Genomic DNA, 14,637 nt, shown 5'->3' on the forward strand with positions numbered 1-14,637 from the left:
TACAAACACAAATACAGATAATGGACTGTTTCTTCACACATCTACTAGGACACATTCTCCCTCTCTTCCAGAGGACCCATGTTACACCAGCACCCGGGCAGAAAGCTGGTGCGGGTCTCGGGTAAGTCAGTATTCCTGGAGAAACAAAGCAGGAGGCACCTGCAAGACGAAACGGTGCTTGGAGCTGCCAAACCGACCCCTGTGCTCGTGAGCGCCACACCAGAGGACAAGTCCGAAGAGAGGACTTTCTTCCCAAAGTACTGCCATCATTTGGCCTACATGTATTTCAACAAAACAGTGCTCTCAAAGCCACCAGCTAAATAAAGGAGAACAGTACTGATAATGATCCTCCTATGATATTTAAAAATATCAGCACACAGCATCTACAGGTACACGGAAGCCCTCAGGAAGGGCTCAGTCACGCTCCTACTCTTGCGGGACAGACCGACGGAGTCACCGGGTTCGGAGCGCCCTTCACAGCGGCTCTGACCGACACGCCAAGGATTTTCATTACTGACCTCAAAGGGAGAAGTCTGTAGCACAAAGCACTGAGTTCATACACTCTGTATAAGGTAGGAGATTTATACTTTTTTTCCTGTACAGAAAGAAACAGGAAGAAAAACTAGGACTGAACTTCCAGAAGTGGTAACAGGAAGTGTGAAAGGACACATGCCCAAGAACCGCATCAAAGTCTGTTCAAACCTGGGCCCACGGGAGCCACGGGAATGTACGGGTCAGCAGTTGCGACAGCGGCCACCTGGGGAGGAACAGCAGGAGGGCAGGACTGGGGAGGAACGTGAGGCCTCTGGGGTGCCGCTGACACCCTTGCTGTCTAACTGAGTAGTCAGTGCACATTCCGTTTGGAGAGTGCACTGAGTTCTACACGCGCTATGATTTGCTCTTTCCCACATGTATCTTATGCTCCAATTAAAGAGCTGAAAACTTGGGCCTCTGGGTGGCTCAGTCGTTAAGTCTCTGCCTTCAGCTCAGGTCATGATCCTGGGGTCCTGGGATCGAGCCTCGCAAGGGGCTCTCTGCTCAGCGGGAAGCCTGCTTCTCCCTCTCCCCTCCCCCTGCTTGTGTTCTCTCTCTCGCTGTCAAATAAATAAATAAAATCTTTAAAAAAAAAAAAAGTTGGAAACAATTGATATACATGAAAACAGCTGATACAGTGGGTTTGGGAGCCAAACTGACAAGAGTCCGAACCGTTTCGGCGACCAGCCGTGGGTCCGGAGGCAGGTTCACCTCTCTGAGCTTCAGCTCACGCGTAAACTGGGGTCGAGGGGCTGCTTCCCGGAGCTCCTGCAGGACTGAGTGACAACGGTATGGTGGCTCACGTGGGCGCTCACGTGGGCCCTCACGATCGCCAGCCTCTCCTCCGCGTGCCCGCATTCCACAGCTATACGATTACCGATTACCGGATGCACAGTTGTAACTGTTACCAAGTTTACACAATTTTTTTGAGTCCTGACGATCAGAATGGGATTCAAATGCTTTATTGACCTAAGAACCAAAACTGATCGATAAAAGTCCTGGCAAATCAAAGGGATGTTATGAGAAGTGTTAAGTGATCAAAGTCCAAGAGGAGGAGCAAATACTGAGCAACGCACAACCAGCCGCTTCGAACGTCGCGTCACCTCGGACCGCAAGTCTGCGCTGACAGTGCCCACGGCGAACCGCAAAGGCTCTCGCACTTGGAAGCGCCAGCATGACTCACTCGGGGAGGTGGGAGGGAGGCTGTGCTTTGAAGAAACCTCTCGGAGGGGCAACCCCTAACCGCTACAGTAAGAAGTCAGTGTCTGGAAACGGCAGCACACGCACTGTCACGCAGAGGTCACCGGAGAGAGAAGAGCGTGGTGTGGCGAGCGGGACTGAGCGATGGGACCACTTATTTTCTGCTGTAAGCCTTGCAATATTTGACTTTTAAGTCTATGTGCACTTATAAGCAAACATATGGCTTTATACATGTTTTAAAGATTGGGGAAAACAGAATTAATTTTCTAATACCCAAATACAAGGGTTTCTAGAGATCACAAAACTTTCTGACTGAAGGAACCTAAAGACCATCTCTTTTAGTTCAACTCGCAGATGATGCCCCAGAGGAAGAGAAAGTGGCTGAATCCACGGCCCCCCGGCCACCGGCCCCTCCTCTCACGCTCTGCTGGAGAACGGCGCTCGGGCTGTCGGAACCCGACGGGGCGGGACGGGCGCAGCAGACGTGGGGCGGGTGGGCAAGGCGGACGTCTCGCACATCCGCAGGGACGGAACGACCGCCTGGGAGGCAAAGCTCGGCCCCACACACAGCTCCCCAAGTCCCGCACAGGGCGGCTGCCCCGGGCACACGACCGGGCAGACGGAAGAGCCGCCGGGCGGCATTCTTCCGTTCACACGCTGGTCCGTCGGAAGAGGCCGCCCTGAAGACGCCGACGTGATCTAGTCACGCTCAGTAAGAACAAAGTGCCGGTGTCGTGCCGGTGCCAAGGCAAAGAAGATCACCTCGGCACGTGGGGTTTTGCTTACGAAGCTACAGGTAGAGACAGCGCTCCGAGGGGACCCGAACACGCCAGGAAGCCGGCGGCCCGGGGGGCTCAGCTGCAGGGCGTGAGCCCGGTCCTGGGACTGAGCCCCGCATCGGGCTCCTTGCTTCTCCCTCTGCCTGATGCACACAGTCTCTCTCTCCCCACTCCCTAACAAACAAATAAATAAAATCTTAAAAAAAAAAAAAGATCATGAAGCCACCTGGCTTAAGCCAGAGCAAGGGACGATGTCCCAGGAAAGTGGTGTTTTACCTCAAACAATTTGGATAAAGCCTGTAAGTTATCTCAGCACACTGGGTCCAGAAAATACAAGGAAAAGGCTTCGGTCTTTCACTTCTTGGTCAGATTCTCCCTTTAAACTAGTATCAGCCCACAGGTTTGTAGAACAGAAGTGATACTCGACTCTGAGAAACAAATAGTTAGCAGGCAAGGCCTAGGCTCACTGGCAAACACGCCTGCCCCTCACTCGCCTCTGCCTAAGCCAAATGAGAAGGACGGCCGGCGGCCACCTACCCTTGCTCGTGCCAGCCAGCGGCTCCGGGTCCAGCCCACCTGCCTGAGACGGGGCAGCCTGCCACCATGGACCCCTGGTTCTCCTCCCACGGAGCAAACTGAACCTTCCACACTCGAGCCAACCTAGGCCTTCTGCTCCCCCAGAGCTGCTACCAGACAGCGGCGCGCGTCCGTTTCACTGAAACAATCACTCTGCGAGTGTTCAAAGCACCTACTATGCACCGTTACAGGAGATCAGGACCTGCCTCTTGGAGAGTTCTGAAGAGAGTCTAGGGGCACCTCCTCAAACAGTGTGGCACCGACGCAGCAGCCACAGGGAGCTCACGGCAGGAGGGGACAAGAATCTGGGTACTGAGTCATGACCACATCTGCCTTCCCGAGGAAAAAGTCGCTGATTCCTCTACCTAACCCTGAAAATGAGATCACAAAAGTTCGGTTTCAATCGTTTTCTCAAGGAATCCCTGTAAATTTCTTTGGAATCCCAATTCCGAAATCTACTGCAACAGCCCTAATCTCTCTCCAGAATTGCTGACACCGAATTCTAGGGGCTGGACACTGCCACAGGACACGCAGATTATCATCGGGGAAGACGGAAGGTACAGGAAGGGCTTCAGGGCGATTTAGGGCTCTTATTTGCAAAACCACAGACACTCCACAGCATCTCCGCAGGGAAACTCAGGTCACAGGTGCACCCGTCAGTGATGCCGCCATCGTCAGGTGTGACGTCTCTTCTGTCCCGGAGCTGACAGCGCGCTCAGCCAAGACATTCTTGAGTGGGCATACTGTCTGCCCGCAACAGTGCAAATGGGTCCTTGAAGTGTCCCCAAGCAGTTAAGAGTTCGCATGGAAAAAGGCACAAGGTCACCATTCAGCAGCCCGGGGCTGAAGGCGGTGCACCTGCAGGCTGCGGAGCGAGGCCAACTGGGATCCGACCCCGGACCCGCTCTTCCTACCTGGGACACCCACATCAAATACCTCTTTCTCATGTGTAATCGTGCTAACACGTATAGTGACCTCAGAAGGGCACCCGCTCTGCGGTGTGTGCTCAGTAAGTGTCTGCTATGATTCCAACCCTTCGGAAGGTAACAATCTCGTCCTCGAGAGCACGACTCTGGAGCCTCGCTGGCCGGGGCTGCCCACTTCCTAGCCGCGTCACCTCGGGCAGGTACTGCTCTCTGTGCTGCAGTTTTCTCGGTGGAAATGGGAACTACAGTGACATCCCAGGGTTTTGCCAAGGAGGAATTAAGTCACATTAAATCATTTAGCGCAGAGCCTGGTTCAAAGGGTTACTATCTACTTTTTCATCAAGTGGCTGGTGTCAGCTGAAGTTCCCTCCTTCTCTTCCTCCAACTTTGCTTAGAAAAAGCAAGTTTCTATAACATATAAAACCTACCATTTTGCCAACACGGCCATGCTACGTATCAGTGAAGACCTCTGGCAGTCTGCGTGAGGCACCACGTGCTCTTCACCAGCGCAGTCTGAGGGCAGACGTCTCGATGAGCCTCCGGATAGCTCATCAGTCGTAACGAAAAATGCTGCACAAAAACCTGCTTTCACGATGACTAGCCTAAAATAATGACTTATATATATTTAATCAGTAAGCCATGGGACAGCCAAAAAAGGAACCAGCAATGGTCTGTATAAGACTCTTCCTTCTGGGGCGCCTGGGTGGCTCAGTGGGTTAGGCCTCTGCCTTCGGCTCAGGTCATGATCCTGGGGTCCTGGGATCGAGCCCCGCATCGGGCTCTCTGCTCAGCAGGGAGCCTGCTTCCCCCATCTCTCTGCCTGCCTCTCTGCCTACTTGTGATCTCCGTCCGTCAAATAAATTTAAAAAAATAAAAAAAAGAATCAGTTAAGAGGAAAAGATGGGTAGGGGCGCCTGGGTTGAACTCAGGGTTGAACTGGGTTCAACTCAGTGGGTTGAAGCCTCTGCCTTCGGTTCGGGTCGTGATCTCAGGGTCCTGGGATCCAGCCCCGCATCGGGCTCTCTGCTCAGTGGGGAGCCTGCTTCCTCCTCTCTCTCTACCTGCCTCTCTGCCTACTTGTGATCTCTGTCTGTCAAATAAATAAACAAAATCTTTTAAAAAATAAAAAAAAGAAAAGGAGGAAAAGATGGGTAAACTGGACATTACGAATTTCCGAAGTTGTTCTTTAAACACTAAGAAAAAGAACAGGCAAGGCACAGCCAAGGAGAAAACATGTAGAAAGTGTTATTTCCAGCAAAGGTTTCTACAGACCACATCAAGAACTCTTAGGGCTCGCTACTATAATACAACGCAATAAAAAAGGGCCACAAGTGGGAACACTTCACCAAAGAAGAAAAGCGCACGACAAATAAAGTACACGAATAAAGAGATGCGCATCGTCAGTGGTTAGAGAAATTCAAGTTAAAGCCACCCTGACCTGCCCCGGCACTCCCGCTGGACGGCGAAAATGAAAGTGCAGGCGCAGACGCAGAGAGAGAGGACGCGGAGCAACACAGCCACTCCGGAAAGGAGGCTGACCATTTCTCTGACGTTCATCACACACCTGCCTTGTGCCCCAGTGGGTCCACTCCCAGCTACTTACCCAGAAGAAGGGAAACACGTGCACACAAACAGGAAACAACTCGAGTTTCCACCCGGCGAATGCACACAAATGCCAGAAAGTGCAGAAATCCAGTGGAATGCCACTCCTCTGTGAAAAGGATCCGACTACTGACACCGGCAACACGCTGCCTGGAAAGCAACACGCCGAGTGCAGGAAGCCAGACACAAATGACGACATACCACAGAACCCCACACCGAACCGCAGAACAGGCAAACCACAGTGACAGAAAGCAGACTGGTGGCGGCCAGAGGTCCAGGAACGGAACGGACTGCAAAGGAGCTCAAGGGAACTTCTGAAGACTGCGGAGATGTTCTAGGTCACGACTGCTGGGGCACTTACACTACTCTAAGTACTTGTCAACCGTCAGGTGAAAACGGTGAATCTCACTGTTTGCCATTGATGCCTCCATAAAGCTCGCAACACACTCCCTCTGGGACACACCTTGACATCTTCCTCTTTCTCAACACCATCGCACCAGCAATTTCCCGTCTGACTCACTCCCGTGCAGCCAGCATCCGTGTCCCACTTCCCTCGTCACTGTACTCCGCACACATCATCACTCATCTTCCTGAAACACGGCTTAACCAAGCCGAACACCTTCAGCCAGTTCTCTACTGTCTAGAAAAGTACAAGCTTCCTACTGAGGTGTTCTGGCTCCTCTAAGAAGTCTCTCGAGGGCAGGAAACGTCTTATTTATCTTGGTACTCCACTGGCTGTGCTCTGAACTGCACGGCACAGTCTCTGAGCACTCCGAAACTGCACACAAACAGAATTTTAGAAATCTGATGACTCGGGTGATCAAATCCCACGACACTGCCTACCGCGACACTGAAAGACGCCCCCATCAACATGTATGTCCCCGTCCCTGGAACCCGCGGGTATTACCTTTATATGACAAGGGGAGGGGGGCTCTGCAGGTGCGATTAGAGAGCCGAGGTGGGCAGGCCTCCTTACGAGGAGGGGCAGAGGGAGCTTCGACACAAAGAGGAAAGGCCACACGAAGACACAGCCTTGCAGACTGACAAGCGGAAGAATGCCAACCGCCCCGGAAGCTGGGCTCTTCCCAGGGGGAGTGACACTCTCCTTTCAGCCCAGTGACACTGATTTGAGACTTCCGCCCTCCAGAACCATGAGGAATACATTTCTGTTGTTTGAAGCCTGCCAGTTCGGGGATATGTGTTCCAGCAGCCCTAGAAAACTAAAACACTTTCCTTTACAAACAAAAGATTACACATAGTAAAACATTTTAAAGTCCTAACAGCTTCTTGCTGATTAGTGTCAACAACAAAGTTTTACACAGTGAATAAAATGTACGCTTTCTTGTAACACTTTGCAATAAAAAAGAGGAATCAGAATTTTTTGACATCTTCTATACCAGTTAACTCATCATCTCATATTCTAACCAACATATTCCAAACAGCACAACACTTAACAAAACAGAATTCACTTAGATTCAATGGACGGTCTAAAATTACACAGTTAGCGGGAGACCAACCGAAGATTCAAGACCTCAAGCCGAAGTCCGTGCTCGTCCCACAGTGCCATGCTGCCTAACTGTGGCTCCGGTATCAGGACAGCGAACCTTTACTGTTAATTCACTAACCAGGAATTAAATGTGTTCTTCCCATTCCCCTCCTAAATGCAATTTCTACGCCCTCTGCTTACTCAGATTCTAACCCAAACAGGACTCAAGTTTTTTTAGAGGAACAAAATCTTGACGTTCCGTGTCTTCACACTTCTCTAGTGTTTGTACTCCAGCCCCAATCTTAACAGTGAAGTCGTGTTCTTTATAGAATGCGTTACTCACTAAATGACTTATCTTTGCTCTGCTTTAACCATGTCCATGAGATAAAAGAAAAAAGTCACTGTAAAAGCCGTGGCGGCACCCTATCTGGAAACGTGCAAGACTAAAGACCGTCTCAGGAATATGTTAGGGTCCTCCACGGAACAGTGTTTCATTCAAACATCAACTTCTCAGAGACCACTATCCTCCTTGCTGGCATCAGCACCGACAGAGCTCCTCCCTGGTGATGATTCACCTCCACTATGACTTTTCTAACCCTGTCCCAGTACAGATGGGAATTTTCTTCCACAGTGGTTCATGTCCGTTCTTTAATCAAGAGTGCTAAATGTAGGATAACCGTTGTTTTTTATATTTTTTATATATTTTATTTATCCAACACAGAGAGAGAACACGCGGGTGAGCATGAGCAGGGGAGGGGCGGGGGGGGGAAGCCGACTCCCCGCTGAGCAGAGAGCCTGATGCGGGGCTCGATCCCAGGACCCCGAGATCACGACCTGAGCTGAAGGCAGACGCTCAACCGACTGAGCCACCCCCGCGCCCCTAAGATGACCTTTTAATAAAGAGTATGAAATAAGTGGGTGTATTCACTATTGAGAACTCAGGTTCACAACACATCCCACTGGAAAGGAAAAGGGAAAGAGGAGGTTGATACCATCTGGAACACGCAAAGGGTCAGTCAGGGCCGCCGGAGCCGGGCTGCACTCTCCTGCTCCTCTCTCTCACTCTTCGGATATTATTAAAAATATGAGGGTGCTAAGAGATAGCTCATATTCTGACTTCTTGCCCTTTTAAAAACCTAGCGAATGTAACTGTCATAACCTGAATGTTTTGACAAAGCACAAAAGCCATTGTTTAACCCAAGTTTGCTTTAAAAAACCCTATTACAGGGGCGCCTGGGTGGCTCAGTTGGTTGAGTGACTGCCTTTACCTCAGGTCATGATCCTGGACTTCCAGGATCGAGTCCCGCATCGGGCTCCCAGCTTCTTGGGGAGTCTGCTTCTCCCTCTGACCTTCTCCTCTCTCATGCTCTCTCACTCATTCTCTCTCAAATAAATAAATAAAATTTAAAAAAAAAAAAAAGAAAGAAACCTATTACACTAGTTACAAATGAAACTCACTACCCAGGACTCCTTCCTTAGGTAGGAAACGTTACCTTATTTTACGCATATCTGCATCTGTGTACACATACACAACTATACATTTACATACACACGTATATAAACAGACTAGTTTAAAAAGCTGACTCAGTAAAACCATGTTTTATCCAATAATGACTCAGTTTGGAAAAAAAAAAAGTTTTGTGGGATACACTGCTCTTCCCTGAAGCTGAAGGACGCACGGACCTGGGTTTTTAAAAGCCCCCCGGGCGAGCGCACCGTGCTGAGAGCCGGCAGTCCGAATCGGGGCAGCCCGCAGACAGGAAGCACACACGGGAGAGCCAGCTTCCCCGGACCCACAGGTCTGGCGGCTGAGTGCGGGTCACTGGCGTGAGGGCGTGCGTATTAGTGGTGCCGTCGATCACCAACGCAAGAGAAAATCTGTGACCATAAAGCACCACACACATCCTTTTCTGAGAAACTCGGCCCTTCCGTCTGCTCCAAGGTCCCATCAAGGCTGAGACTGTCCTGGTCGCTCTGTCGCCCCTGGCACAGCAGCTTCCGCGTAACAGAAATGAAAGCCACTTTCCTGAACGGAGCCCGACTCTGTGAAGTCTTGTCTGTAAGTCAGTGGCATGACAAACATCCTCCCACACCTCACTCTGTGTGGCCCTGATCATAGGGCTGGTTTCATAAGAGATAATCAATAAATATTAGTTAACTAGCTAATTTTACCCACAGGCCAGTCTGACTGGAGATGCTTCTAATCGCGCTCGCTAAGACACAACCACTGGACACGGCAAACTACACCCACAAAGGAGGTCAAGACGGTTGTTCTCGAATCTGTTCCTCCTCCTCCCAACCATTATCTGAGTCATCCAGATGCAGAACCCTTGAGTCATCTTTGCTATCTCCTGTCAACATGGAAACAAGTTTCAAAAGTCCCATCTTTCATACCTTCTGCAAGTCTTGCTCCTCTCGGTCACCAGCCCAGAGCTCCTCACCAAAACACTCATCACCAACCGTGACGGTTCGCGCAGATCCGTCCTCTGCACTGCAGCCCTGCCCGCGTGCCACCGACGATTCTAGTCCGTCACTACCCTGGCGGGCATCACTCCGCAGCCTCACTCCACAGCCCACGGCGTAAAATCCAAACACCTTATCAATCCGTTCATCATCTGCCCCTTAACATACTTTTCCAACCTCATATCCCACTATTCCTTCCGTCAAGAAGTGACCTCTTCTCACTACCATCTCCCCATGTCCAAAAGAGGTCTATTTTCCTAATCACAGGTCAAACACTATTTCCTGCAGCAAAGACCTTCCCTGACTACCCAAAACGTACTCCCTACCACTTCCCTAAAAAATCTCTTCCCATCTGAATTTTCAAAGTAACTTCTAGCGTTTTTCACCTTCTGCCTTACAACGGTTTCTTACACATGCTTTTCACCTCCCCTCACACACTGCAGACTCTGCTGTGAAGAAGCTCTAGGTCTGGCTCCTCTGTTTGAACCACCACTTCTCCCTCTTCCGACTCCACGCTCATCCCATCCTCTGCCCCACAGCGCCTCACAAGCCAGAGCTCAAACACCCGACCCTTGGCCTACTCCGATTCAACAGGACACTAACACTTGGGTATTCTCACTTGCCTTGCCAGTGACAGACCCTGCACCTCTCTTCCCACACATCCGTAGTCACTGCAGTGAACTGATAAACCTCTCTTCGTGGGGGAAAAAGAAAAACCTCAAGGAGAAAGTGAACAGGTGCCACAGGTGACAGAAGTGAAAAAAGGGAATGGCAGAAAAAAGGAAGCAATGCTCGTGAAAGGACAGTGGTCAAGAGATCCCCAGGGAATGCAGAATTGTCGAAAGCCTGGGACGTGATGAATCCCAGACCTGTCCCCCTGAAACAAATGATACCTTAGATGTTAAAGAAAGAAAGAACAAACAAGACAAAAACAAAGTGTGGGACACATACTCACTGAATGAGTAAAATAACAAGGAAAGGAATAAATCTGAAAACTGAAAAGAGAGCAAAGTTTCCTCTTTCCCTCCTTCTAGCAGCCTGGACTGACAAAGCACTTTCTGGAGGAGTGTTATCCAACAGCACTTTCTGCAACGATGCAAGCAAGTGGTGTTCACCTGGGCTGTGTGCTAGGAAGGGGACCACCAAGCACACAGCTACAAAGCAATTGAAACTGAGCGACTGTGACCACAGAACTGAATTTTTTTTAAGATTTTTTATTTTATTTATTTGACAGACAGAGATCACAAGTAGGCAGAGAGACAGGCAGAGAGAAGGGGTGGGGGGGGAAGAGCAGGCTCCCTGCAGAGCAGACAGCCCAATGCCAGGGCTCGATCCCAGGACCCTGGGATCATGAACTGAGCTGAAGGCAGAGGCTTTAACCCACTGAGCCACCCAGGCGCCCCAGAACTGAATTTTTAATTTTACTTAATTTAAAGGAAAGCAGCCATATGGGGCTAGTGGCTACTATATCAGCCAGTGATTGTCCAGAATATGAAATGTACTCACCTAGTATTTGAATTGTCCAAAGTCTTTTCCTCACCAAATTCCAGTAAGCTAACAAAAGTCCATGATCAATTTTCTGTTTAGTAACCCATTACATCTTTTCCAGTTTTCACCTTCATTTTACTGAGGAAGGGAAGGAGAGCAGAGCTGAAGAGGGGACGAAGAAAAGAGCACAGGCCAGGGTCAGAACGCCGGGCACTGCGCTGGCAGTGTTCTTCGTGCACCATTCCTTCTGACCCCCACTCAGCCACGTCTGAGACAGAGAGGACCCCCTCTTCTAAAGCTGAGGAAACAGAGACAGAGAGAAATTAACTGGCTTGCCGGGCTCACAGCTTGGCGGGACTCGGGTTCAAATCCTCGTCTGAACGCAGATTCTGCTCTCAAGCGTTCTACTTGGATTGCTAAGACTAAAAGAGGCGGGACGAAAAGTAGGTTGGGGAGTCGCAGGAGGCTAACATTATTCAGAACACAAGAGCAGCCGGTCCCACCAGCACACTCGACCAGGGACTGAGGGTGTATCCAGGCTACTTTGCTCCGTGTCTGGTCAATGACGCTCAGTAAACTCAGCCATTCCTTCAACCATCAACCGTACGAATGATTGATTCCAAGCTGGGGTACGTAGCACTGAACAAAATGGAAGTCTCCACCCTCGTGAGGTTTACATTACAATAAAGAAATTTAAAGAATAATTAGGAACATCTCTAAAGGTGGTGAGAACTAAACAGACACTCAAATGAGCCACTTAGCTGCAAGGAGAGACTGCAAGAGACCGTTTCAGCCCAAGGCGCCGCAAGGACAGACGGAGAGGGGGACGGGCTGGGAGCGCATGTGGGACAGCAAGGAAGTCAGCGCGGCGAGAGCACGGATACAGGAGAGAAGCAGGCGACACCGCCGCACGGTTAAGCAGGGGCCAGACCCCGCTGGGACCTGCGGGTCCCTGGAAGGCTTTGGAGTGTATTTTTAAGATCACGGAGACCCACAGGAGCGGACAGTGTGTGTGGGCTGAGCGTGCTGAGAAGCGTAAAGGAGACGTGACCTCATCCATGTCATAGAGGGAGCGCTGGAACTGTGAAAGTGGGTGCTGAGGAAGCAAAAGCAAGAAGAAAAGGGAAAAGCAGGAAGTCCAAGTAGGAAGGGCTTTTGCGAGTGACAAAGCAATTTTAAATTAGTAGGAGCGCTGCACATGTAGGGTAGAAACAAACTAATTCAGGACAGATTTTAAGCTAAATACATTGGGTCAAACCACCAGCCACGAATGGACGGAAGGAAGAAAAGCCGGAGTTCTAAAGGCGTCCCTAAGAGGGGACCTGCGCACCGGGCTCCAGGCTCTGCCGGACTCCCAGGCACTGCTTCCCACACCCTCGCGCCCCGGCACCGCGCGCAGAACCACCAGCAGCCGGTCCGCACCGCGCACGGTCGCAGACGGTCCCGCTGCTCCCGGCCCAGCTTTCCGCGACTGGTCTGTCTGTCCGCGGGGACTTCGGGACGGGCGGAGCGGCCCTGACAAACGGACTGCAGCGCCGCAGCAGGACTTCCCGGCCACCCTTGCCTTCCTCCCCCCCGCACCCTCCCCGCCCCACTCAAGGCTTCCCGACGTTTGGCAACACTGTTTCCCCAGACCTGAAACCGCGGGCCGGGAAACTGAAACACAGAACAGGCGCAGAAAAGCCGCCCGGCGAGAAGCTCCCGGGTGGGCGCGCCCATCCACGACCCCTTGGCGGCGGAACCCTCCAGGAGGTGTCGTTGCAGGCGCCCGGGCCCCGGGCTGCGCGTGTCCCAGGGCGACCCTGGCCGCGTGTCCAGGCACCCGCAGCAGGGCTCGCTGGTCGCTGCCCGCAGCCTGCGCGAGGTCCTCCGGCCCGCAAGCCGACCGCGGGGCAAGCAGGTGCGGAGCAGAAGTGCTGAGCGACCCCCGGCCGCCGCGCCGTTCCCAGCTCGGTCTCTCGCGCCCCTTCCAGCGCACAGGGCTAGACCCCGGACCTCCCGGGAGGCCCTCCTGCTCCCCCCGCCCCGCCCTTCCTCGCTGCTTCCAGGCGCCGCCGCCCGGGCTGCCGGCCGCGATCTGCCCCAAAACGAGCTGCTGCTTCCGTCCCTTTTCCTCCCCTCTGCGTTCACGCGATGTCCCTCTGCGCCCCGACCAGGGCGTCTAACGCGGGGAGGACCGAGGCGAACGCCGGGTGCCGGCGCTGGCCGTGCCCGGGACCTCGGCGTCAGACCCGCGTCCGCGCAGGGCAAGGCAGGCCGGCTTCACCCGCGCGTCCCCGAGCCCAAGGCCGGGGCGGGAGGCCTGCGCGCCGTCGGGGCCGCCCCGACCCAAGACCCGAGCCACGGCGGGCTCAGGCCCCGCTGGGCTCCAGAGCGACGGGGCAGGTCGTGACCAGCGCCCTGCGGCCGCTCGAAGGGCACCGGGTCACAGCAGGCGCGTTTCCCGCAACAGCGGGGCAGCAGGGGCGGCACGGCGGCGGCCCCCGCAGGACCCCGCAGGACCCCGCGCCGCCGCCTGCCGCCCTCCCCCCGCACAATCCGCCTCCACAGCGCGGACGCCCGCCCGCGGCCCGCGGGGGGCAGGGCCCGAGAGGTCCCGAACGGCGCGCAGGGAGGGCGCGAGGGCAGGACGAGGGCGACCCCGGCCGCGCCCCACCCCCGCCGCCCTGGGGGCAGCGTCCCGGCCCGACGCCGGACGTGCCGGGCAGCAGTTTCGGTTTCCGAGCAGCCGGCGACCCCGCCGGCGCGGCCGGTCTCCAGGGCCGCCCCGCGCACGCCCACGGCCGCACCCCGCCGCACGGCCCGGACCCGGCTCCGCAGCCGCCGCGGCCCGCGGGGTCGGGGGCGCCCGAGGGGCGTCGCCCCGGGAGCCGCGCGCAGAACCCCGGCCCGCCGCGCGCCCCGACACCCGCCGCGCCCGCTGCGACCACGCCCGGCCGGGCCCCCGCAGCGCCCGCTCCGCCCCGCGCCGTCCCGCGCGCCCCCCGCACAGCCTACCGTCCGCCATGGCGGGCCGGCCCTGCCGCAGCCTCGCGAGAAGTGCGCGGCGCTCACGGGGCGGCGCGCGCGGGCGGCCGCGGGTCTCGCGAGACTCTCGCGAGGGGGCGGGGCGCGGGCGGGGCGGCGCGCGGCGACCTCTCCTCCCCTCGCGCCTTGGAGGCCGGGGCCGCCGCGCGCTGACCGCCTGGGTCGCGGCCGCGGCGAGCGACACTAGTGCTCGCACAGAGCCGGCCGGGGGACGGTCGGGGGACGGTCGGGGGCGGGCGCGCTGCTCTCACGGCTCGTGTCTTGCCGGGGAGCTGAGGTGGCGGCAGAGGCGAGGGGAACCGGAGCGGGGGCTCACCGTGCACCCCGCTATGCCCCCCTCCGCGGAGCCCACCGCGCACCCCACCGCGCACCCCTCCGCGGAGCCCACCGCGCTCCCCACCGCGCACCCCACCGCGCACCCCTCCGCGGAGCCCACCGCGCACCCCACCGCGCACCCCACCGCGCACCCCTCCGCGGAGCCAACCGCGCACCCCACCGCGCACCCCACCGCGCACCCCACCGCGCACCCCTCCGCGGAGCCCACCGCGCACCCCAC

The 14,637-nt window shown here is 54.8% G+C and overlaps 1 protein-coding gene across 1 annotated transcript in view; it reads right to left on the minus strand.

Annotated features, from left to right (window-relative positions):
• Positions 1 to 14,091, minus strand: part of ANKFY1 (ankyrin repeat and FYVE domain containing 1) — a 71,964-nt gene extending 57,873 nt beyond the window's left edge. The window contains exon 1 of the mRNA XM_080827135.1: positions 14,052 to 14,091. Coding sequence (XP_080683261.1) covers positions 14,052 to 14,061 — 10 coding nt within the window. The 5' untranslated portion in view covers positions 14,062 to 14,091. The remainder of the gene's footprint in view (positions 1 to 14,051) is intronic.
• Between the last annotated feature and the right edge of the window lie 546 nt (positions 14,092 to 14,637).

This window comes from Martes martes (assembly GCF_963455335.1).
Source record: "Martes martes genome assembly, chromosome: 16".
Taxonomy (NCBI): domain Eukaryota; kingdom Metazoa; phylum Chordata; class Mammalia; order Carnivora; family Mustelidae; genus Martes; species Martes martes.